The 25270-nt window shown below is 50.4% G+C and overlaps 1 protein-coding gene across 1 annotated transcript; it reads right to left on the minus strand.

Annotated features, from left to right (window-relative positions):
• Positions 1 to 415: 415 nt before the first annotated feature.
• Positions 416 to 24276, minus strand: LOC308480385 (cytochrome P450 2J4-like). The gene is made up of 9 exons (XM_081011841.1): positions 23969 to 24276; positions 23322 to 23484; positions 20605 to 20754; positions 19776 to 19936; positions 18557 to 18733; positions 17538 to 17673; positions 9766 to 9953; positions 8770 to 8908; positions 416 to 1523 (listed from the first exon to the last, which is right to left on the minus strand). The coding sequence occupies exons 1-9, from the start codon at positions 24167 to 24169 to the stop codon at positions 1348 to 1350; spliced, it is 1491 nt and encodes a 496-aa protein (XP_080867967.1). The 5' UTR covers positions 24170 to 24276; the 3' UTR covers positions 416 to 1347.
• Positions 24277 to 25270: the final 994 nt, after the last annotated feature.

A 25270-nucleotide genomic window follows, 5' to 3' on the forward strand; every position in this document is an offset into this window, starting at 1 on the left:
GTGGCATTCTCCTCTGCCCCTGCCCCTGTGAATGTCAGCACTATGCACTCCCAGACAGCCAAATTGCCACTTTTAACTATTTTCATGGAAAACACTTTGCAGACTCAGTTTTCACCTTGTTATCCACTATGTAGTACAGTGGTACCTCGGGTTAAGTACTTAATTCGTTCCGGAGGTCCGTACTTCACCTGAAACTGTTCTTAACCTGAAGCACCACTTTAGCTAATGGGGCCTCCTGCTGCCGCCACGCCGCAGGAGCACTATTTCTGTTCTCATCTTGAAGCAAAGTTCTTAACCTGAAGCACTATTTCTGGGTTAGCAGAGTCTGTAACCTGAAGCGTATGTAACCCAAGGTACCACTGTATATTAAAGCACAACAATAATGTTTTTGGAAAATAATAAAACCTAGGCAACATTCAAGAGTTAAACCCATCAATTTTACTGTATTTATAAGCACATTTACTGTAAGATTTGCCTTGGGGTTGGGGCCACCAATACACAACTGCAAGAACCTCAGGTTTATGGGTTCAAGCCCAATACTGGACAAAAGATACCTGCATTGCAGGGGTTTGAAATAGAATACACTTGGAGTCTCTTGCAAAATTCGATGAGTCTATGGTTCTATGAACTGGTTATGTAACAAAAATTTCCAAGCAACACTTTTTTTTTTAATAAACAAAGGATGGAATTACATTAGGGATACATTACATTTATCTTGAGTCGTAAGCACACAGATTCCTACAAACAAAGGAATGCCTTTTCTTCACCACAGCCAGGACATTATTATTATTTTTTGAAAATAATGGGATGGTGGATAGACATACACCCTGGAACAAGAAGTGGGAGGATGGAATTTGGATCCTCATCAATGTATCATTATGATCTGCATACACACATTCCCACAAGAATCCTCAGAAATTGAATTTATCCTTCAGAGAGCTCAAATTCCAAGTACCCATAAACCCTAGTTGCCCAAATTCTTTGAGGGGGCAAATGTGCTTTGAATAGGCTTTAAAGCAGAGCTTTCCAAAGCATGTGTCATCATTAGTGTGTCGACTGCAGTGTTCAGGGGTGTTGCATGATATATGTCCGTATCTCTTATAAGGGGTTAGTTTAACCTCTGGTTTGCTATTAAAACTGAATAATTGTGTCACGAAATGATGCATGTCTAAAAAGTGTGGAAATCTCTGCTTTAAAGGAACATGCTGCAGTCCCAATCCTGCTCACCTGGGTTAAGCCCTGCTGAACTCTGGCTAAACACAATTAGGATTAAACCATAGATCTGTTCCTGCACCATAAACTGATCCTACTTTTTAAAGAAACCGCAATGACATAAAGTAAGTCCCCTTAGCGAGAGAATGCACATATCTGGTATGGCAGGGGAGACACGGTCAAACCTATCCTAAATTCACGGCTTAATGTCTCATTCTTTGGAGCCTGGAAAGTGAACTTCTGAATTAGGGCAGTGAAGAAAATGAAGAGCTCGGTCCTCGCCAACTGCTCTCCCAAACAGGCTCGCTTTCCTAGAAGACAAGGAGGAAAAAGACTGTTTCAGTGGAGAGCTTTTGCTCTCCACTGAGTGGCACAATTTAAATAACATGGGCAGATCAAATAATTTAAAAAGTAATTATGTTGTTGCAAAATAAACATATAAGTCGTTCCTACTTCTCAGTCAAGCAAATGGGAACACTGAACAAATATGATCATGGTTTTACTGAATTTGGAATAGATATATTTGAGTTACATGAATTGATTTTTTCTCTAAAACTGCATATGATGTAAATTTCAAATATATTTTATTCGGAATCTCCCTAATCTTAGCTAAGGGTGTGGCAAACAGAGCTCAGTTCCTCAAGTTCAAGATGGAAGTGGGTTTCTCTTCCTTGAGGAAACTATGAAAAAATACATCAGCTGCTGTACGCCCAATGCCTTGTGGAGCACCTGTGCCACTTAGGGCACCTGAGAAAGCTCTGGAAATATTCCCTCAAAAATCCACACTGCTTACTGGGTGTGGGGGGAGGGGGAAGAGTATACCAACACCATTTTGTGTAAAATCACACCTCCTATAGTAGTCATTTTGTGACTTGCATCCACAGTACTTCCTCATAATCTCAAATGTGACCACTGGCCTCAATTGGGTGCTGAGCCCTGTAATACACCAGACTTCCCACAACCAAGCCATCATCATGTAGTCTCTGTTGCAATTCTAAGAAGCCACGTGTCAGGGGTTCAGGGACAGAGGCACAGGGTAGGCAGGAGATGGAGAGTGCTGGGGATGAGTCCCCGGACAGTGAGGAAGAGGATGACAATGACTCAAGAGATTCCATGAGTCTTTCCAGCGAATCAGAGGATTCCCAGAAGGGGGCACCGGTGGTCAAGGCCAGGGGAGCCCCAGGGGGGACGTGTCAGGAGCAGGGGGCCAGCGGGGGATCCCAAAGTGGCAGCTGGGCGTCAGGACCAGCCTCCCCGCCAGAGTGCAGCGAAGGGGGTGGAGGTTTCAGTGTATCAGGGGAAGCAGCTCCGGCAGCAGAGAAGGGAGGGAGGTCGGAGCAAGCCACCCTCCCGGAAGGGGAGGAGAGTAGTGAAGGGAGTAGTGTAGCTGTTAAAAGGAAGGTTAGAGGTTGGGCGCGCGCGCCAAGTTCAAATGTAGAGGCGCGCGGAAGTACAGGGAGCCCGGAGGAGGGGCCAGGTCCCAAAGCCCGCAGGAGGGGGCAAGAGCAGTCTGGGGATTCCGCGTCAGAGGAATCCAGGAGGGGCGAAACCCCAGCGGGCAGGAAGACCCTGCGGAAAAGGAAAGAGAGAAAGAGGTGGAGCAGCGCAAGCCTCTTAAACTGGTGCAGGGGAGGGACTGATTCAGAGGGGACTTCAGTGGTCTAAGCGTAACAGACGTAAGGCTGCGCGCCTCGGATGTGAAGCAAACAATGAACTGCAATAAACACTTTTGTATATAAGAAGAGATAGGCGTTGGTCTTTTGTGAGCTGAGACTTGAGGCAGCCTTGACAGTAAGTCCCCTCTCCAAGAAACCGCAATTTTTTTTTTTTTTGCAAAGCTCACGAAGTTTGGCAGACATGACTACTGAGGAGCAGATAACGACCCTGCAAAACGCAGTCGCTGAACTCTCCGTTGCAGTACGGGTCTCTCAGAAGACAGTTGCCGAAGCAGAAGCGCGATGCCAGGATCTGCAAGCCAGGTGGGATCAGGCGTGCAAAGAGGGGTTCCCGGGGTCCAGATCAGAGGGAATCGGACTCGGACGGAGGGGGGGCAATTTAGTAGCCCACTTCGATGGAAACCTGAAGCATTATCCCAGTTTCAGAGCAGACGTCGTATACGCGCTGCATTTGCTTCGGAAAGACTTCAAAGATGAGGAGGAGAAGGTAGGCTTTATTGTGTCCCATTTGCATGGGGAAGCTAGAGCCTGGTTATGCAATTTGTGGCGCGAAGATGGTCCTGCCCGCAGGAACTCTGATGAATTTATCAAAGCCATGGACGCTTGCTTCCAATCTACAGTTGATGTTGATGTGGCGCGCCGGGAGATGCATGGATTGAGGCAGGGCAAGGCTACAGTGCGTCAGTACCATTCTCGCTTTTTTGCTTTGCTGAATGTGCTGGGCTGGGAAAAGGACTCATTGGCAGTGAGAGACTTGTTCTGGGAGGGGCTTCATGGCTCCGTAAAAGATGAGTTGGCCAGGGGGGACAGACCTCAAACCCTAGCAGACGTCGTGCAGAGGGCACTCACGATAGGAGTGCGCCACGAAGAACGCCCTTGGCACAGTGAGGAGGGGCGCCAAGTCCGCGCACCAGCTAGAGCGCCTCCTTTTATTCCCAGCGACCTGGGACGTACGCATCCCTCGCCTAGGCTGAGGGAGGGGGAAGAACCAATGGAACTGGGTGGTGCAAAGGCTCAGACAGCTGCCGGAGCCTCAGCGTCCGGAGCAGTCAAGGCGAAGCCTCCTAGAGGGACCAGGAAGTGTTACGTCTGTGACAGTGCGCAGCACATGGCCAAAGAGTGTCCCCAGAGGCTCCAGAAGCACACTGCAGCCTTAGCAACAGTAACAGGGGAAGCGTTCCAAGGAGAACAGTTTCAGGGAAACGGCAATGCCTGGCTGGAAGCAGAGATGCTGGGGCTCCGCCAGGCAAGTCAGTGAAGCAGTCCCCAGCGCTTTTGCAGCCTACAGACCCCTTACCACCCAAGCCAGTGGTGCAGCTCACTGCTACCCTCCAGCTACCTAATGGACTCACCCTGGAAGTCCCCATTACGATTGACTCAGGGAGCAACGCAGACTTCGTGGGGATGCAGTTCATCAAGCAGCATCGCATAGCGCTACTACCAGCCACGCTGCCTCTGAACGTCGTCACGGTAGATGGCAGGAAGTTGCTGGGTGGGCAAGTGGTACAACAGACGCCACCCATGCTGCTGAAAATTGGGAATCATCGCGAGGTCATCAGTTTCAATGTGACCCGACTGTCAGACACGCCTATAGTGTTAGGCATGAGTTGGCTGGATAGACACAGCCCATCATTAGCGTGGTACCAGCGGCAGCTCACCTTTGGCTCGTCCTACTGCGCACAACATTGCATCCAGACCGGCCAGGAGGAGGAGGGCCAGGAGGAAGGGCAACAGTTGCATCTAGGCATGGTGCAGGCAGTACCCCACAAGTACAAGGGGTTTTCGGAGGTCTTCTGCGAAAAAGAAGCTGACCAATTACCACCCCACCGGCCCTACGACTGTGCAATTGACCTCTTACCAGGGGCGACGCTACCGACTGCGAAGCTGTATTCCATGTCTGAAGATGAGATGCAGGAACTCAGGGAGTTCATAGATCACAATTTGAAGCGGGGATTCATCCGAGAATCCAAGGCAGTGGGGGGCAGTCCTGTGTTTTTCGTGAAGAAGAAGGACACGCCCCAAAAAAGGCTCATTGTGGACTATAGGGCCATAAACTCGATGACAAAGCCCAAGGCCTTCCCCATGCCCAAAATTGACGACCTGCTCGCGACGGTACGGAAGGGGAGGATCTTCACCAAGTTGGATTTACGTGGAGCATACAATCTAATACGCATGAGGGAAGGTGACGAGTGGAAGACGGCCATGTTCACACCGCTGGGCACCTATGACTACAGAGTTATGCCGTTTGGTCTCCAAAATGGCTCCCACTGTTTCCAAGCCTTCATGCACCACGTGCTAGCGGGACTCCTCTACAAGAAGTGCGTATGCTTCCTCGACGACATTATGATCTTCTCAGAATCGCGGGAGACTCACAAGAGAGACGTAAAGGAGGTCCTGCAGAGGCTGCGGGAGCACAGACTCTACGCCAAACTGGAGAAGTGCCAGTTCGACGTGACGGAGGTGGATTTCTTGGGCTACCGGCTGTCCGACAAGGGACTAGCCATGGACAGCGCCAAGGTCCGCGCGGTGTTGGACTGGAATAGCCCGCGCAATCGGAAGGAGGTCCAGAGGTTCGTCGGCTTCACCAACTTTTACCGCAAATTCATCAGGGGTTTCGCGAAAGAGACGGCAGCTATCACGGACACCCTCAGTTCCAAGAAGAAAAAGTTCACATGGACGGACCAAGCAGAGCAGTCCTTCAGGAGACTTAAGAGCCTTTTCGCGTCCGAAGAACAGCTGCTACACGTGAATCCCGGCAGGCCCATGCGGGTTGAAACTGACGCATCTGACAGAGCAGTGGGAGCCGTCCTCTTGCAGGAAGATCCGCAAGAGAACTGGAGGCCCTGCGCTTTCTATTCCCGGAAGCTCAGCAAGTCGGAACAGAACTACACCATCTGGGACAGGGAGTTGTTGGCCATCCACGCGGCTTTCAAGGCGTGGCGGCACTTCCTCATCGGAGCCAAGCACACCGTGCAAGTCCGCACGGACCACAAGAACCTAGAGTATTGGCGCACGGCGAAGCTCCAGAGCCAAAGGCACATGAGATGGGCGGAGTTCTTTGCGGATTTCAACTTCAGGATAGAGTATATCCCGGGAGACAACAACGTCATAGCGGATGCCCTCTCCAGGAAACCGCAGTATCTCGAGGAAGCGGCACCAGTGGCAGCCAGGCACATTTTCGCACCGCAGGCGTGGGCATGCGCTTCCGCCGCCGTGGACCTGGACGCGGTACGCCGCGCGCTACAGACGGATCCGTTCGCACAATCCAAGATGGAGGAGGTGCGCAGAGGGACAGCAAAGGACGACGAATTCCAGATACGCGACGGCCTGCTAACCTGCAAGGGTGCTCTCTACGTGCCGGGAGACGATCTCCGCGCGAAGGTTTTACAGCAGTTACACGACGCACCCAGCGCGGGTCACTTCGGCAAAGAAAAGACGGCGGACTTAGTAGCCAGGGACTTTTGGTGGCCCCAGATGCGAGGAGAGGTCGCGGATTACGTCGCCAGGTGTGACACGTGTCAGAGGTCCAAGCCAGTGCACAAGAAGCCAGCGGGATTGCTGGAACCGCTGGAGACGCCACTACAGCCGTGGGAAAGGGTGGCGCTGGACTTTGTTACTGATCTGCCCAGTTCGCGAGGCAAGACGGCGGTGCTTGTGGTTGTAGACCTGTTCACCAAGATGGCGCACTTCATTCCTTGCGCGAAGGTGGCAACAGCGGAACAGACCGCCAAGCTGTTCATAGACCACGTGTTCCGGGTGCACGGCTTACCACGGTCCATCCTGTCCGACCGGGGTCGCCAATTCATTTCCAGTTTCTGGCAGAAGCTCCTGGGCATCCTGAATGTCAAGATCAACTTAGCGTCGGCGAGACACCCGCAAACCAACGGCCAAGCGGAGAGGGTCAACGCCATCATGCAGCAGTACCTGCGATGTTACGCCAATCAAAAGCCTGCAACTTGGGTGGACTACTTACCAATGGCCGAGTTTGCCTACAACAACACGAAGCACGCGTCAACGGGGGTGACACCGTTCTTCGCCAACAATGGGCGACATCCCAGAACCTTCCCGGCGTTGGAGACAACGACGCAGGGGGAGTCGCAGGGAGCTGAGCATTTAGCAGCAGAATTGCAGGAGGTCCACGAGGAGCTACGACGGCACTTGGAACTAGCTAAACACGCCTACAAAGTGCAGGCAGACAGGCACCGGAGGGCAGGAGAAGACATCCAGGTGGGGGACTGGGTATGGTTAGCAGCCCAGGCGGTGCCGGCCAAGTCGTTAGCTAAGAAGAAGCTAGGACACAAACAGTTAGGGCCATACCAAGTTGAGGGCAGGATCAATCCCGTAGCTTTTCGGTTGACCCTCCCGGAAGGTTCCAGAATGCACCCGGTCTTTCATAGGTCGGTGCTTACACCCTACAAGGCCCCACACAGATTTCAGGAGCCAGGGATGGCACCAGACCCACGTAGAAAGTCACAAGGGGGGGGAGTCACCGAAGACCCCGCCACTCAACGAGGTCACGGAAATTCTGGACTCGAGATGGGGGGAGGAGGGAGTAGAATACCTCCTCGCCAGGGAAGGTACCCCGGCCAGCGCCAACAGTTGGGTGCCAGATTATGCTCTGGAGGAACCTCTTCATAAAGACGAGTTCCATGCACTCTTCCCACACAGGCCCATGCCAGCGGAGTATTTTGACGACTGGCTTTTTACGCCCACGCTTTCAGACAGCACCTTCCGGGGGTTCTCCTCCGCAGAGGGGACCACGCCGGAATCGAGCCCTCCAAGGGGATCGTGCTCGGGGGTGGACATGGACCGCTCTTATTGGTGGGACGATCAACCAGAAGTGGGGTGGCGACGGGAGCCTTGGCAAGCAGCATCGCCTGAAGTAACAGGGGGAGGGGAGGACTTGGATGTGTTGGGAGAGGACCCCGGTTTCGAGCACTCATACACTGAACTGGAAGCAGAGGAGATCGACGTCGATGAACTGTATCCAGCATCTACCCCCGCTACAACGGAGCTCTCGGAACCTGCGCCCGAGCAGCGGGAGGGGGGAAGGGGGGCTTCGAGGGGGGGGATGGATGTCAGGGGTTCAGGGACAGAGGCACAGGGTAGGCAGGAGATGGAGAGCGATGGGGATGAGTCCCAGGACAGCGAGGAAGAGGATGACAATGACTCAAGAGATTCCATGAGTCTTTCCAGCGAATCAGAGGATTCCCAGAAGGGGGCGCCGGTGGTCAAGGCCAGGGGAGCCCCAGGGGGGACGTGTCAGGAGCAGGGGGCCAGCGGGGGATCCCAAAGTGGCAGCTGGGCGTCAGGACCAGCCTCCCCGCCAGAGTGCAGCGAAGGGGGTGGAGGTTTCAGTGTATCAGGGGAAGCAGCTCCGGCAGCAGAGAAGGGAGGGAGGTCGGAGCAAGCCACCCTCCCGGAAGGGGAGGAGAGTAGTGAAGGGAGTAGTGTAGCTGTTAAAAGGAAGGTTAGAGGTTGGGCGCGCGCGCCAAGTTCAAATGTAGAGGCGCGCGGAAGTACAGGGAGCCCGGAGGAGGGGCCAGGTCCCAAAGCCCGCAGGAGGGGGCAAGAGCAGTCTGGGGATTCCGCGTCAGAGGAATCCAGGAGGGGCGAAACCCCAGCGGGCAGAAAGACCCTGCGGAAAAGGAAAGAGAGAAAGAGGTGGAGCAGCGCAAGCCTCTTAAACTGGTGCAGGGGAGGGACTGATTCAGAGGGGACTTCAGCGGTCTAAGCGTAACAGACGTAAGGCTGCGCGCCTCGGATGTGAAGCAAACAATGAACTGCAATAAACACTTTTGTATATAAGAAGAGATAGGCGTTGGTCTTTTGTGAGCTGAGACTTGAGGCAGCCTTGACACCACGCATCAACATTTGTTACCTGCAGAGAATGGCAGGAACGCTTCCCTTTTTCTGAACTGACCATTCTCTAGGAAATGACCAGGATTAAACACATTGGGTGTTTCCCACTCATCCTCATCAAAGAGCAGTGAGGTCAAGTTGGTAAGTAATACAGTGTCCTGCCAAAGAAGAAGCAGAGAAAAGTGGTAGAATAAAACTTGCAAAGAAATCTTTGTGTTTTGATCTGTGCAACTACTGCAGTACTAAGCCTCCTAGATCCAAGTCCAACTCAGAAAGAATGTTTTGAATGTGATATTTTTTATGCATTATTAAGTAATTCATTGAACCGCATCTCACAAAAACACAGGTTCAATTTTAAAATACAGTGGTACCTCTAGATACGAACGGGATCCGTTCCAGAGCCCTGTTCGCATCTAGAGGTAAACGTAACTAGCGACGGCACGTCTGCACACGCGCACATATCACTTTTTGCCGCTTCTGCACATGCAGGTGACATCATTTTGAGCATCTGCACATGTGCAAGCGGCGAAACCCGGAAGTAATGCACTCCATTACTTCCAGCTTGCCACGGAGCGCAACTCGAACACGCTCAACTCGAAGCGTATTCAACCCGAGGTATGACTGTATATTCAAAGTAGGATAGGAAACACCAGATGCCAGGTGTTGCAGTTTGGGTTATTAGTAATGGTCATTTTTTAAAAAGCGAAAAGAATAGAAAGTAACTAGCTATCCATACAAATGGTACAGACTGCGCTTGGAATCCATTTTTGCCATGGGTTGGAAAGAACCAAAAGTCTATCTAGCCATAACCCCTTCCCTCCACTCCAGATCTTGATGTGCCCAAAGAACACCCCAGACCCTGCCCAGTGGCCATGCTGGCTCAAGCAGAAGGAGTTCAACAGCATCTTGGGAGCAGCACACTGGCTATCCCTGACTTAGAACTTTGGCATCAAGTTTTCACATCTCAAGAGAAGAGGAAAGGCTTATGAGAAAGGTATATCTTCTTAATGTTTACTTTGGGAATATGAAATCCAGCCAGTGTAGTGTCCTTTGTTGTCAACCGAGGCACATTCAAAGGAATAATGTTGCTTATTCTTTGAATTTCATGAACAACTGCATTGGTGTATGGCATTCTGTCCCTGTCATCCATTGCTGGCTGGCGAGACTGGCCAATCACAGAATCTATTTCCGCTTGGACTTTTGCTGCAAATAAAAGAAAATCTCCCATCAACACAAGGATAGACTTTTTCTAAGATCTGTAGGGATGGCCCATCTATAATATTTAACGGATTTGAGCAGATACAGAATTGATACTCCTTAAATGAATAGGTAACCAAGTTTTCACTTATTGGAAACCATTTTCATTTGGACCAGTCTACAGAGTATCCGGATATTTTAGGAAAGGCACCTATGATCTGCATCAGCAAATGAGGATTTAGAAATAAACAAAAGAATATCATCTGCAGATGAAACCAATTTGTATTAAACTGAATTATGTATTTCTCCATAGATCAATAGTACCTATGTTGTCTAATAGCGCAAGCTAAGGGTTCCATGCAAATATTGAAAAACAAAGGTGAAAGTGGACATCCCTGTCTAGCTCCTCTACAGTAGCAGAAAACATGGCATTTACTTTTACTCTAGATGAGGGTGAATCATATGATATCTTAATCCATTTTTTGCATTCCAGAGGAAATACAGCCACCATTAGTTTAGTACAGCCACCATATTCTGTTTATATACAGTGGTGCCTCGCAAGACTAAAATAATCCATTCCGCAAGTCTCTTCATCTAGCGGTTTTTTCGTCTTGCGAAGCAACCCTATTAGCGGCTGTCAGGGGTTCAGGAGCAGAGGCAAGGGCAAGGGAGGAAACAGAGAGCGAGGGAGAGGAGGCAGAAGAAAAGATGAGTGATGACGACGACCCGAGATCTCCGAGTCTTTCCAGTGAATCAGAAGATTCACAGAAAGGAGCACCAGTGGCCAGGGCAAGGGGGGAGCCTAGGGGGACACCCCAGGAAGATAGAGCCAGAGGGGACTCAGAGGGGAGCAGTTGGAAATCAGGACCAGCGTCACCGCCAGAGAGCAGGGAAGAGGAAGGGCGCCAGGGATCAAGCGCTGGCAGCTCACAACAGGGGGGAGGGCACGAGTCAGGAGTGGCCACACCTCCATGGGGGAGCGAAGAAACGGTCAGACGGAAGGTGGAAGGTTGGGCGCGCGTGCCAAGTTCAAATGCACAGGAAGGTGGCGCAGTAGGCAGCCCGGAAAGGGAGCCAGGTCCTAAAGCCCGCCGAAAGGAGGGAGAAGAGTCAGGGGGGTCAGCGTCAGCGTCAGAGGAATCCCGGAAGGAAGAGACCCCGGGGGGCAGAGGGACCCAGAGAAGAACAGTCAGGCGGAAAAGGTGGAGCAAGGCTAGGATATTAAGTTGGTGTACAAGGGGCGGAGACTCAGATGGAGCTTCGCCGATCTAACCATGAGACGTAGAGTTGCACGCAGCAGCTTGAGAATGGAAACTGTAACTCAATAAAGACTTTTATTTAATGATCGCTGGCTAGCGTGATCCTCTGTGAGCTAGGATCTGGAAGCAGCTCTGACAGTAAGCTCCATCCCTAGATTGTGGGCATCTACGTCCTCGCGGAGAGGAGAGAAAGCGGGTGCCTACTAGCGAGCTCACGAACGGCAGACAACATGACAGCCGAACAGCAGATAGTGGAACTCAGAGAAGCAGTGACACGACTGAATGCCGAGGCTCTTGCATCCAGGAAGAGAGAGGAGGACGCAGCTGCCGCCTACAGGGATCTCCAGGTCAGGTTGGAAGTGCTTACGAAGCAAGGGCAACTGACACCCAAACCGGAGGGGATTGGGTTGGGGAGACGAACAGGCGGTCTGGTCTCTCACTTCGATGGGAATTTGCAACAGTACCCCAACTTTAGAGCAGATGTAATGTGTGCACTGCAACTGCTGAACAAAGACTTTAGAGATGAGCAAGAGAAGGTGGGATTCATCATGTCCCATTTGCATGGAGATGCTAAAGCATGGCTGCGCAATTTGTGGAGAGATAAGGATCCGGCGCTCCAAAATGCGGATGCCTTTATTAAAGCGATGGATGGGTGCTTTTTATCAAGCATTGACGTGGATCTTGCTCGGCAGCAGATACATGGACTGAAGCAAGGGAGGGCCAGCGTAAGGCAGTACCATGCCCGCTTTTTCGCTTTGGTCAGTGCCCTGGAATGGGACAGAGATTCGGCTCCTGTAAGAGACCTGTTTTGGGAGGGATTGCACGGCTCGGTTAAAGATGAAATTGCGAGGGGGGAGAGACCCCGGACCACGCAGGAGATCGTTCAGAGGGCGCTGGCGGTGGGGGTGCGGCTGGAAGGACGTCCGTGGAGCAGGGACGAAGGGCGTGGAGGGCGCGAACCAGCCAGGGGCTCCTCCTTCCTTCCCAGAGAAGCAGCGCGTGCGCAATCCACGCCTCCGCCAGGAGGAGGAGCGGAACCTATGGAGGTTGGAGGTGCAAGGGCTCAGTCAGCAGCCAGAGCCCTAGCACCGGCAGCAGTGAAAGCGAAGCCTCCTAGAGGGAACAGGAAGTGTTACATCTGCGATGATCCACAGCATATGGCGAAAGAGTGTCCCCAGAGGCTCCACAAGCACACTGCAGCCTCAGCAATGGTAACTGCAGCAACGCAGCAAGGACAACCACAGCAGGGAAACGACGGAGTCTGGTTGGAGGAAGAGGCACTGGGGCCCAGCCAGACGTGTCAGTGAAGCAGTCCCCAGAGATTTTACAGCCCATGGACCCCCTCCCGCCCAAACCGGTAGTGAGGCTCACCGCGTCGCTCCAGCTGCCCAATGGAATCACCATGGACGTGCCAATCACCATTGACTCCGGAAGCAATGCGGACTTTATAGGGCAGGACTTTGTCGACCGGCACGCTATACAGTTGCTGCCTGCCACGCTGCCCCTGCAGGTTGTCACGGTGGATGGCAGGGAGCTGCTAGGGGGGCAAGTGGTGAAGCAGACGCCACCAATGGTGATGCGACTTGGGAATCACAGGGAAATCATCAGCTTCAATGTCACTCAACTATCGGACACGCCCATTGTATTGGGCATGAGTTGGCTGGACAAGCACAGCCCGACGCTGGCTTGGTACCAGAGGCAGCTGACCTTCGGCTCTTCCTTTTGCGCTGAACACTGCATCGTGCCCAGGCAGGAAGGAGGGGAAGAGGAGTCACAGCTGCAGCTAGGCACGCTGCAAGCGGTTCCCCACAAGTACGCAGAATTTTTGGAGGTTTTCTGCGAGAAGGAGGCAGACAGGCTACCCCCCCACAGACCATATGACTGCAAAATTGACCTGCTGCCGGGGGCGGCGCTGCCCAAAGGGAAGCTGTATTCCATGTCTGAGGACGAACTGCAGGAACTCAAAGAGTTCATAGATCATAATTTGGAGCGCGGTTTCATCCGAGAGTCCAAGGCAGCGGGGGGCAGTCCGGTATTCTTTGTTAAGAAGCGGGACACGCCCCAAAAAAGACTTGTAGTGGACTTTCGCATCTTGAACAGTGTGACCAAGCCATCGGACTTCCCCATGCCCCGAATCGACGACCTCCTCGCAAAGGTACGGAAGGGCAGAGTGTTCACCAAGTTGGACCTGCGAGGGGCATACAACCTCATTCGCATGCGGGAGGGAGATGAGTGGAAGACAGCCATGTTCACGCCCCTGGGCACCTACGAATATAGAGTTATGCCTTTTGGATTGCAAAATGGCTCCCACGTTTTTCAAGCTTTCATGCATCACGTGTTGGCGGGGCTCCTCTACAAGACGTGCGTCTGTTTCTTGGATGACATCCTGATCTTTTCGGAATCGCAGCAGGAGCATGACAGACACGTCAAGGAAGTGCTGAGCAGGCTACAGCAACATAGGCTTTACGCCAAGCTGGAGAAGTGCCAATTCGACGTGACCGAGGTGGATTTCCTGGGCTACAAGTTGTCTGATAAAGGGCTCGCCATGGACAGCGCCAAGGTCCGAGCAGTGTTGGATTGGAAAAGCCCACGCAACCGGAAGGAGGTCCAACGGTTTGTCGGCTTCGCGAACTTCTATCGCAAGTTTATCAAAGGCTTTGCGATGCAGACAGCGGCCATCACGGACACGCTCAGCTCCAAGAAAAAGAAGTTCATCTGGACAGAGCAGGCGGAGCAGTCCTTTCAGGCACTCAAGCGTCTCTTCGCGTCGGAAGAGCAGCTGCTTCATGTCAACCCCAGCAGGCCGATGAGGGTGGAGACAGACGCTTCGGACAGAGCCGTGGGAGCAGTCCTGCTGCAGAAAGACCCGCAGGGGGTTTGGAGGCCGGGAGCGTTTTACTCAAGGAAGCTCAGCAAGTCCGAACAGAACTACACCATCTGGGACAGGGAGTTGCTGGCCATTCATGCAGCGTTCAAAGCGTGGAGGCACTTCCTGATCGGCGCCAAGCACACGGTGCAGGTCTGCACGGACCACAAGAATCTAGAGCACTGGCGCACGGCACAGTTCCTGAACCAGAGGCAGATACGTTGGGCTGAGTTCTTTGCGAACTTCGACTTCTGAATAGAGTATGTCCCGGGGGACACCAACATCATGGCGGATGCTCTCTCCCGTAAGCCACAGTATCTGGAGGAGGCAACGCCAGCGGCCGCCATGCACATCTTCGCACCGACAGTGTGGGCGTGCGCGGCGGCGACAGTTGACCTGGATGCGGTGCGACGAGCGTTGCAGGATGACTCCTTCGCGCAAGCAAAGATGGCAGAGGTGCACAGGGGCACGGCAGCGACCGACGAGTTCCAGCTGCGAGATGGTTTGCTCATCCGTAAAGGGGCCATCTACGTGCCGGGAGACGAACTTCGCGCCAAGGTACTGCAGCAGCTGCACGACGCGCCCACTGCCGGGCACTTTGGCAAGGAGAAGACGGTGGAATTAGTAGCCAGAGACTTCTGGTGGCCCGGAATGAGAGGGGAAGTCGCGGACTACGTGGCGAGGTGTGACACCTGCCAGAGGGCCAAACCAGTGCACAGACCACCGGCCGGACTGCTGGAACCGCTGCAAACTCCGTTCGAACCATGGGAGAGAGTGGCCCTGGACTTTGTCACGGATCTGCCCAGCTCGAGGGGCAAGACGGCTGTGCTGGTGGTGGTGGATTTGTTCTCCAAGATGGCACATTTCATTCCGTGTGCGAAGGTGGCCACGGCGGAACAAACCGCCAAACTGTTCATAGACCACGTGTTCAAGGTTCACGGTCTGCCGCGGTCTATTCTGTCCGACCGAGGGCGACAGTTCATCTCAAACTTCTGGCAGAGGCTGATGGGCTTCCTGAACGTCAAGATCAACCTGGCGTCGGCTAGACACCCGCAGACCAACGGGCAAGCGGAGCGGGTCAATGCCATCATGCAGCAGTACCTGAGATGTTATGCGAATCAACAGCCTGCGACGTGGGTGGATTACCTGCCTCTCGCCGAGTTCGCCTACAACAACACGAAGCACGTGTCCACGGGGGTCACGCCGTTCTTCGCCAACAACGGGAGGCACCCTAGAACCTTCCCGGGACTGGAAAGAATGGGGGAGGGGGAGCCGCAGACAGCAGATGCGTTCGCGTCGGAGTTGCAGGAGGTCCACGATCAGCTGCGGCGGCACCTGGAGCTGGCTAAACACGCATACAAGGTACAAGCGGACAAACACAGAAGGGTTGGCGAAGAGATCCATGTGGGAGACTGGGTCTGGTTAGCAGCCCACGCAGTGCCGGCCAGGTCGTTGGCGAAGAAGAAACTAGGGCATAAACAACTGGGGCCCTACCAAGTCGACGAACAGGTCAACCCGGTGGCTTTCAGGCTGGCTCTTCCGGAGGGTTCCAGAATGCATCCGGTGTTCCACAGATCGGTGCTCACTCCCTACAAGGCACCTCACAGGTTTCAGGAACCAGGAACGGCACCGGGTCCGCTCCGAGAGAGAACCGGGCAAGGGGGAGTGGCACAGGAGGAGCGCATCAACGAAGTCACGGAGATTTTGGACTCCAGATGGGGGGAAGAGGGGGTAGAATACCTTCTCGCCAAGGAGGGCACCCCGGCCAGTGCCAACAGCTGGGTGCCGGGCTACGCTTTAGACGAACCTCTGCTCAAAGAAGAGTTTCATGCCCTCTTCCCACATAGGCCAATGCCAGCAGACTTTTTCGACGACTGGCTTTTCACGCCCACGCTTTCAGCCAGCACGTTCCGGGGGTTCGACTCGGACGAGGAACCGACACGAGACGCCCGTTCCCCGGAGGGGTCACCCTCGGGATCTGCTTCAGAACCCTCGTATTGGTGGGATGATCGACCAGAGGAGCAGTTCCGCAGAAGGTGGCTGGAGGGTCCAGGACGAGCAACGTCTCCAGAAGGCAACGAGGGAGAGACGGACATGGACGTTTTCGGGGACGACCCGGGTTTCGAGCACGGCGGCACAGAGATGGAAGCGGAGGTGACCGTCGTCAACGAGAGCAGGGAGGAAGAACCGGAAGACTTCGGATGGCGGCCCGCCACGGGAAGCGAACTGTATCCGACATTCGTCCCCCTGACACGGCAGCACCCAGATCCCGCACCGGAAGGAGGGGAGGGGGGAAGAGGGGGCTTCGAGGGGGGGATGGATGTCAGGGGTTCAGGAGCAGAGGCAAGGGCAAGGGAGGAAACAGAGAGCGAGGGGGAGGAGGCAGAAGAAAAGATGAGTGATGACGACGACCCGAGATCTCCGAGTCTTTCCAGTGAATCAGAAGATTCACAGAAAGGAGCACCAGTGGCCAGGGCAAGGGGGGAGCCTAGGGGGACACCCCAGGAAGATAGAGCCAGAGGGGACTCAGAGGGGAGCAGTTGGAAATCAGGACCAGCGTCACCGCCAGAGAGCAGGGAAGAGGAAGGGCGCCAGGGATCAAGCGCTGGCAGCTCACAACAGGGGGGAGGGCACGAGTCAGGAGTGGCCACACCTCCATCGGGGAGCGAAGAAACGGTCAGACGGAAGGTGGAAGGTTGGGCGCGCGTGCCAAGTTCAAATGCACAGGAAGGTGGCGCAGTAGGCAGCCCGGAAAGGGAGCCAGGTCCTAAAGCCCGCCGAAAGGAGGGAGAAGAGTCAGGGGGGTCAGCGTCAGCGTCAGAGGAATCCCGGAAGGAAAAGACCCCGGGGGGCAGAGGGACCCAGAGAAGAACAGTCAGGCGGAAAAGGTGGAGCAAGGCTAGGATATTAAGTTGGTGTACAAGGGGCGGAGACTCAGATGGAGCTTCGCCGATCTAACCATGAGACGTAGAGTTGCACGCAGCAGCTTGAGAATGGAAACTGTAACTCAATAAAGACTTTTATTTAATGATCGCTGGCTAGCGTGATCCTCTGTGAGCTAGGATCTGGAAGCAGCTCTGACAGTGGCTTAGCGGATTAGCGCTATTAGCGGTTTAGCAGCTATTAAAGGCTTAGCGGCTTAGCGGCTATAAGGCTATTAGCAGCTTAGCGGCTTAGAAAAAGGGGGGGAGTGAAAAAAATCACAAGACTCGCAAGACGTTTTCGTCTTGCGAAGCAAGCCCATAGGGAAATTCGTCTTGCGAAGCGCATTGAAAAACGGAAAACCCTTTCGTCTAGCGGGTTTTTCGTCTTGCGAGGCATTCGTCTTGCGGGGCACCACTGTATTTTGTCAAAGACCTTTTCAGCATCTAATGATAAGATTATATATTGATGTTTACTTTCAGTAGGCCTTTGTTATATACAAAACAAAGTACTGAAAGACAAATGAGCCAACTACAGTTCTACCTTGAATATCTGGATAAATGGCCATATACAGCAAACCCCAACGCAGGGTTGTAGAAGTTGTTTCCGTTCCAGCAAGAAATAAATCCAGTGCTGAATGTAGAAGGTTTTCTTCATGGAAACTGGAAGCAGAATCCTCCTTAAAACAGAAATGCACCAAGGAGTTAAGCAGCCATTAAAAACACCATCCTACTGTCAGACCCACATGTCAAGAGATCACTAGGGGAGGCAAGGGCTCTACTCCTGAAAAGTGTCCAGGATTTAGGAAGCTCAAGGCAACAGTCCTGTGAATCACTGATGCTGGCATAAAGTATGGGTTTGTTCTGGTCAAGGACGCCAAAGCCTTAGAGAAGGTTTATTCAGACAACTGAGGCAGTGATTCTTTTAGTCATGTCAACTGCTTGCTCTCACAAACCACAGACAAGTGGTGAAATCCCAGCAGTGAACAAGTGGGGAGGTGTCTCCCCACAAAATATATTGACCTGTGCATGCAGAAATATATTTTGTCTGAAGTCATAAACTCAATGGAAATATTGAAATGTTGTCAGCCACAAGTCAAGAGATCACTAGGGGATTCAGCAACTCTAATCCTGCATCTAGGAAGGTCAAGACAACAGTCCTTTGAATCACTGAAGCTGGCATGAAGTTTGGGATTGTTCTGGTCAAGGACGCCAAAGCCCTAGAGGAGGTTTATTCAGACAACTGAGGCAATGGATGGCCTTTACTACAATGATTCGTTTGGTCATGTCAACTGTTTGCTCTCACTCACCACTGACAAGTGGTAAAATCCCAGCAGTGAAAGAATGGAGAATTGTCTCCCCACAAAATACATGGGTTCATATTCATGCATATGCAGAAATTTATTTTTTCTAGAATAATAAACTCAATGGAAACATTGAAATGTGGTCAGCCATTATGGGCCACATGGTTATTTCTGGTTTTTAAAATTGTTTCTTTGCCTTCTGCTACTATCATTTTTATTATCAAAATTATATCTACCTTCTATCCTTTTCATCTCTCACCTTGGCCATTTCATTTAGGTAGGCATCAATGAAGTCTCTGGGTTCAGATGGGTTCCAGTCTTCTTTGTGTTTTTCAATGATTTCTCTCACAAAGTATTTCAGCTGCCCCCATTTTTTAAAAAGTGTGTGATGTGGCCCCGGCAGGTATTTCATGACAGAGGGAATGATATCATACAGCTGAGGAAACAAACACTAATATCATGTATGTGCAGGGAATGCCCTCTCCAAAAACATTCACATCATGCTCTTGTCATGGGAAAGAGGCTAGCAGTAATAAAGGCTGGTGTGCACAGGCTCAAAGATGGCAGACTCTCTTGGAACCAGAGCAAATATGGTACTCACCACTGCTTAGGATTGCAGATTAAATGGCATCATGGTCTGATTTCTGCAAGCACACCTTCTAATTCACTGATCGACTTCCTATGAAGATGATTGCCATTTTGAAAACTGCATGTATCAATGCCTGCTCATGTCATGAATATGTAGAGTTTCCCTTTAATGTTATGCATCTGCATGGGGTGTCAATTCACAGATTGTAAATGGTGTGTGTGTAGAATTAGTCCGGTAAAGTAAAGCACCCCTGGACAGTTAAGTCCAGTCAAAGGTGACTATGAGGTGGCGGCGCTCATCTGTCTTTTCAGGCCAACGAGCCGGCATTTGTCCACAGACAGCTTTCCGGGTCATGTGGCCAACATGATTAAACCACTTCCAGCGTAACGGGTCACCGTGATGGACGCCTGAGTGTACGGAAATGCCGTTTACCTTCCTACTACAGCAGTACCTATTTATATACTTGCGCTGGTATGCTTTTGAACTCCTAGGTTGTCAGAAGCTGGGGCAGAACAATGGCAGCTCACTCTATGTATACCATTTGTGATGGCCTCACTCTGTTCACATACATAGAGATTTTATTCAGTCACACATGTTATTCCCCCCAATAAAAATATGATCTGTGCTGTAACACATGATTTGGCCTCCCACTTTACGTTACTGAACACATCCCAACCTTTTCATCTTCAGTGCTTTTATAAACAACACTAGGGGGCAAAGGAAAATGGATGGAACAAGATGCTTGAATACAGGAAAAACAGAAATCTGAACATGAAGAAAAAGGAGGACCAAAGCAAATGATTTCACAGTCAACAATAATGTGGGAATGTGACTGGAGCCCAAGCAATTGTGTGGAGGTTATATGCAAAAGAACTCAGAGAAGACCTACTATACTCCAAACACTTCCCTGAAGAAGCAATGCCTCATCGAGCAAGTGCAGTAGCTTCTGGAAACGACTGTCATGGTAATCAAAGCGGTCCCCAAAAGTGATGGAACAGATGATATTTGAAACAGCATTATTAATCTGAAAGTGAGGGTCAAATGGCTGCCCTGCGGAGAGAGAGAAAATGGTGCAGAAGGAATTGGGGTGCTTCTAGCTTCCGTATAACAAAAACAGAAAGTGGTGAAAGTGGTTGCGTGTGGAAGGGGTAGAATTTGTTTTAGCCAAAGAAAGCATCAGTATTAACATCATATTCTGTAATTTAACCTGGGACACCCAGGACTCTGAGATCTATTTATATTTTCAAGTGAGTATTTATATTCTCCATAGACAAGGATTATTCTGTAACAATGGCTATCAAAAAGGGTAAGGACTGTCTCAAAGACAGTATATGCCAAAATATACCAAAATGATTGCACTTCAAACCCTATTCTATTTGTGATGTTGGTTGTCAAAATCATCAAAATCTGCACACCTTCTCAGCCCAAACACTCCATCTTTGTTCTTAAGTCTGTTCTAGTTCAGGGGCTTTTAGCTCCCATGGCAGGTTCCAACACAAAGCTTCACCCTAGAACTTTGCTGCACCATAATTAGCCTCTGTGGAGCTTCCTATCAACACCCCCTTCTCCATCACAGGGTTATTCCAGTCCAAGCAGAGCTACGTTTACGTGAAGAAATAATGCTAAAGAGCTTCGCACCCTGGCTAATGTATTTTTGATTTTGTTCATAGAAAATAGCAGCGTAAATATGCCCCAGGTTTATTGATTCTGGTTCTCACCTTTCTCAGCTTCTATTGCTTCCTTTAAGTAATGGCTTTCTTCCTGTATTCTTTCTTCTAAAGACCTTTTGCCCAAACCAAAGTTTCTGAGTGTTGATAAGGCAAACCGTCTTTGATGTTTCCAGATGAGACCATTAGAGAAGACCAGTCCTAGATGGGAAGGAGTAATAAGTACATACAGCAAGTAAGTAAGATTTAGCAGTCCTTTCAATTCCAAGATGGATTCCTGTCTCTTTCCCTCTATTCTGCTTGCCTACTTAATATGTTGGAAAGACTACAAGGCATTTGAAAATGTGACCTGGACCTTGGCCACAGGCCCACTTGACATGAGTTCCAGCATGCTGCATCCCCACTTGGGTTCTGCTCACTATTAACATATTTCTCTTTGCTGTTTCATTTGCATAACATTTTTGCTATATGTTGTTGTTGTTGTTGTTTGAATTTATATACTGCCCTATACCTGGAGGTCTATATGTTGGGCATCTGTGGACCGTGACCTCTGAACTGGACCTGTTTCATTTCCCAATGCCCTCCCTTTCCTAAATGGACACAATCACAGGGAAGTCTTAGCTCAGTGGTTTGCAACCAGAGTGCCATGGTACCCTAGGGTGCCTTGAATTATGGTTAAAAGTGTTGCGGGCAACACTAGTCTCTTTCCCTCTTTCCTTCCCTCCCTCCTCTGATGCCCTCTAGCATCTCTGCCTCCCAAAGGCTTGTGTGGCTGTTTGTTGCAGCAGCCCTGGTTACGAGCTCCGCAAGCGAATGTTCTGGGTGTGCTGGTTGTCAGGAGCTGAGGTGGCCTCGGAGCAAGGAAGCAAGTGGGTTAGGGAGCCCAGCCAGCCAGTTCTTGCTGTTGGGACAGACAAGTTCCAGGTGCCTGTGGGGCAGTGTGAGGAGGCACCTCTCTTTGGCACGGAGGTGGGGAAGCTCAGAGAAGAAGGAGGGCAGCAGTGGCTGCCTAGAGGACTCCCAAGGAGAGGGGAGAGGAGAGGAGGCTGAGGGAACACTCCACAAGGGAGAGTGCTCAAAAAAGGGTGAGAGGCTGCCAGCTCTGCAGGCAAGGGGTGACATAACTGGGCTCCTGAACCCCACAGGGGTACCATGGAAAGAATGTAGTTGGTCAAGGCAGCTGTGGACTCAAAAATGGCTGTGAAAAAGATACTACCTGCTGCTTCCATACAGTGCTTAACGACAGCATATTATTCCATCACTACTAGGGATGGGGCAGAAAGTCAGCTCAGGTGCAATTTAATGCAATTTTAATTCATTCTCACTGCCTGAAACAATACATTAACCGAAGCATTATTGGATGTAGAAGTGTGGCAAACTGAACAACAGATAAATGAGGAACTGAATGAAAGAAAAACTCCCATATTCCTCCACCTCTAACAATTGCAGACCAATAATGACAAGCTGTTTGATGCACTACACGGCCACGGACTCTGACTGCCACCCAACACTGAACTGTGAGCTGTTAATCTAGTTTTGCAGGTCTACATCTATGACAAATCTTATTAGTTTACTTTTGTTTAAAGATGCAAGAAATGCAAAAGTGAATTAAGATAAGGTTACCACATTTTTTCCAATGAATCTGGGGACACTTTAAATACATCCATCCATCCATCCATCCATCCATCCATCCATCCATACTACACGTTCAGGACAGTGATGCTGGAGTGATGGCAGTGGGAGAGGGGAGGCCGCCACGTTTCCCCTTCCTCCGATGCTTCTATCACCTTTCTCCAGGAGCCTGGGCAGCCCCTGAGTTGTTGGTACTTTGGTGGTGGGGGTGGGTGGGGAGGCAGTGTACGGTGGGTCAGGCATAGAAGGTGGAGAAGGAGGGCTGAGAGCGGCGGTGAGGCTCAGGCAGTGCGATGCCTCCATTCCCATCGGAGCAGCCCTAATCCCATTCCTACTTACATGCAAGCAGGAGGGGGCAGGGATCCCCTCCCCTTCCCGTTGCCTAACTGAGAGATCCCTGCCCCCTCCTGCTTGCACACAAGCTCTGATAGGCAGCGTGAAGCCTATCTTCACAGATGTTGGGAGGCTGCTCCGATAGGCTGCGTTTCCCGGGGACATTAGATGAAATCCGGGGACATTCCGGGGATGGAATTTGTTGAGGGACTTATTCGCAAATCCGGGGACTGTCCCCTGGAAACGGGGATGTCTGGTAACCCTAAATTAAGAAAACATCTAATAATCTAAAAGGTTGTACAATCAGTGCATATAATTAAAAAAGCTTGGCAGATGAAAGTGATGGACTATATGACACTGGCTGAGATGACTGGCAGAATCCGCGACCAGGGGAAGGAGACGGCGGAAGAAGAATGGAAGAAATTTAAAATCTATCTTAAGGACTATTATAAACTTGATGAATGTTAGAATGTCGAGGTTTTGAGAAAGAAAGGGTTACAGCGATATAAGATTAGACTGAAGGGAAGATTAAGAAGACATATGTTTGACAGAAATATTTAGAAGTTGCTGGAAAATTTTGGACATTGGGATGCAGAAAGGGGAGGTATGGGGGAGTCCGAGAAAGAAGGTTTATGAAAACAAAGGTCATGAAACTATACGTGTTTGTATGTCTTTTTATATGTTTGTATTGTCTTAAAAATTTTGTAAAATTAATAAAAAATTATATATATATATATAACAAAATATAATTAAAAAAGCAATTTTAATCATCTAAATCATTGACCATCGTAAAGGAAACTTACCAAGTGACCCAAATATCTTATCAAGAACAGGGGATTTTGGTCGATCTACAAAATATTCTCCCTGATGGACAAGAGCCTCTTTCACCAGGTGTAATCCATTCACAACCACAATCCTTATGTTTCCAGTCTGAAGGCCGAATACATTGCCATATTTTTCTGCAAGCTGAATGGAGACAGTAAGGTGAATAAGCTTTATTGTACTAGCCAAAGTCCATGACAAAATACTATCAGGAGAAGATGTATCAACATAACTATATAATTGTATATAAAAAACAGCCACTGCCTGAATTGTCAAAACTATAAAGTGCAAATGCATGTGTAGATTGGGGACTCCACACAACATAGGTTTTTTTCCAGTTTAGACCTCTGAATCTCCCTTACAGTTTACTGCAGTTTTGTCCAGGTTCATGTACCTATGTACCTATGTACAATGTAAGTACCTACATGCACACCCACAATATTCTGCCAGCCATAGAAAGCAAATGGCAGTTGTGGACACAGGTTTGTTACAAATAGCTGTTAGGTGGTGAGTCAGGCCAAAATCTGGCACCCTCCAATAGATTTTCTCAATTTTGCGCCCACTTGGCTGGGCACCTTATAGGGAGAAACGTCCCACACCACCCTAAAGCTCTTTCCTCCATCCTTACCTTTCGTGCTGAAATCTGAGGCTTCTTGAAATCCAGATGTAGTGTGCTACCCAGAAAGGGGAGAGGCCTGGGCCCTGGGGGAAAATTCCTTGGGCGGATCTGTTTCTTATAATCAGCAATAAGTAGAAATGTTGCCAGAAACACCAGAACAACCTGCAGGGACAAGGCCTCCCAGAGGACAGAGAGCAGCTGGAGCAACATCTTCAAACCCTTCTAGGTGTTCTTATGTCAAAACAGACGGCATTGTGTCAAGGGAAACTAGATTCTGCTCCAGCTACAGCAGCCACACCCGCTCTCTTGGCTAAAGTTCCTGAAATAAGGCCAAAGTTTGCATATATTATATATCACGCCCACAAAGAGGCAGGAAGGAGATGACCTAATCACTCACTGTACCAAGGGGGGTGGGGAAGAGAGTGGAGAACAGCCGCTTTCTGAATTAGAATATTTCCTTCCTGTTTTCACTTTTGTGAAACAGTAAATGATACTTTCCTTCATGACATTTCTAAGGGGTTTTCTGCCACTACAAATCAAAGCACTGTCCATAAAGAAATTAAAAATGTTTACTATGGAGAATGTCTTCTGTTCCTGACATGTTTGAACCAGTGGTAGTTTCAGCAGGTCTGCCCGTTGCCTAAGGAGCCAGAGAAGTCCACCTGCTTGCCTTCTGTTCAGTATTGCATGGGTTAGATTTTGCTTTGGCAACAGACTGACCAGCACCTCTCCAGATGTTTTTGGTCTCCAACTCCCAACAGCTCTAGGTTGCATGGTCAACAGTCAGGGATCAATGGAGAGCCCTTTATTACTAAGATAGTTTTAGCCAGTAGCAGACCATGTAGAAGGGGGAAATTTTGTGCAATGCAAATCCATTGCCAGGAGCTCTGGATTGGCTCCATCAGTGTGTTTACAGCACACCAACATCACCGTCATGTTGCTTTCCCCCCTCCCAGTAAGCAGGAGCAACTCAGCTCTTGGGAGGTCTAGCGAGAGCCACGTTACCACACCCGCCCGCGTGCTCCTACAGGAAATGAGGGCAAAGTCCACAGGTATTGTTATGTATCGTGCCCACAAATAGGCAAGGTGATGACTTAATGAGTAACTCTACCAAGGGGGAAGAGTTATGATATTTCCTTCCTGTTTTCCCTTTTTAGGTTACTTTCCTTCCGGAGATTTCTGAGAAGGTGTTTCTGGCAGTGCAAATCAAAGCACTGTCAATAAAGAAATTTAAAACTTTTACTAAGGAGGATGACTTCTGTTCCTGACACATTTGGACCAGTGGTGATTTCAACAGCTATAACCAATGGC

The sequence above is a fragment of the Podarcis pityusensis genome (assembly GCF_964106645.2).
Source record: "Podarcis pityusensis genome assembly, chromosome: 6".
Classification (NCBI taxonomy): Eukaryota; Metazoa; Chordata; class Lepidosauria; order Squamata; family Lacertidae; genus Podarcis; species Podarcis pityusensis.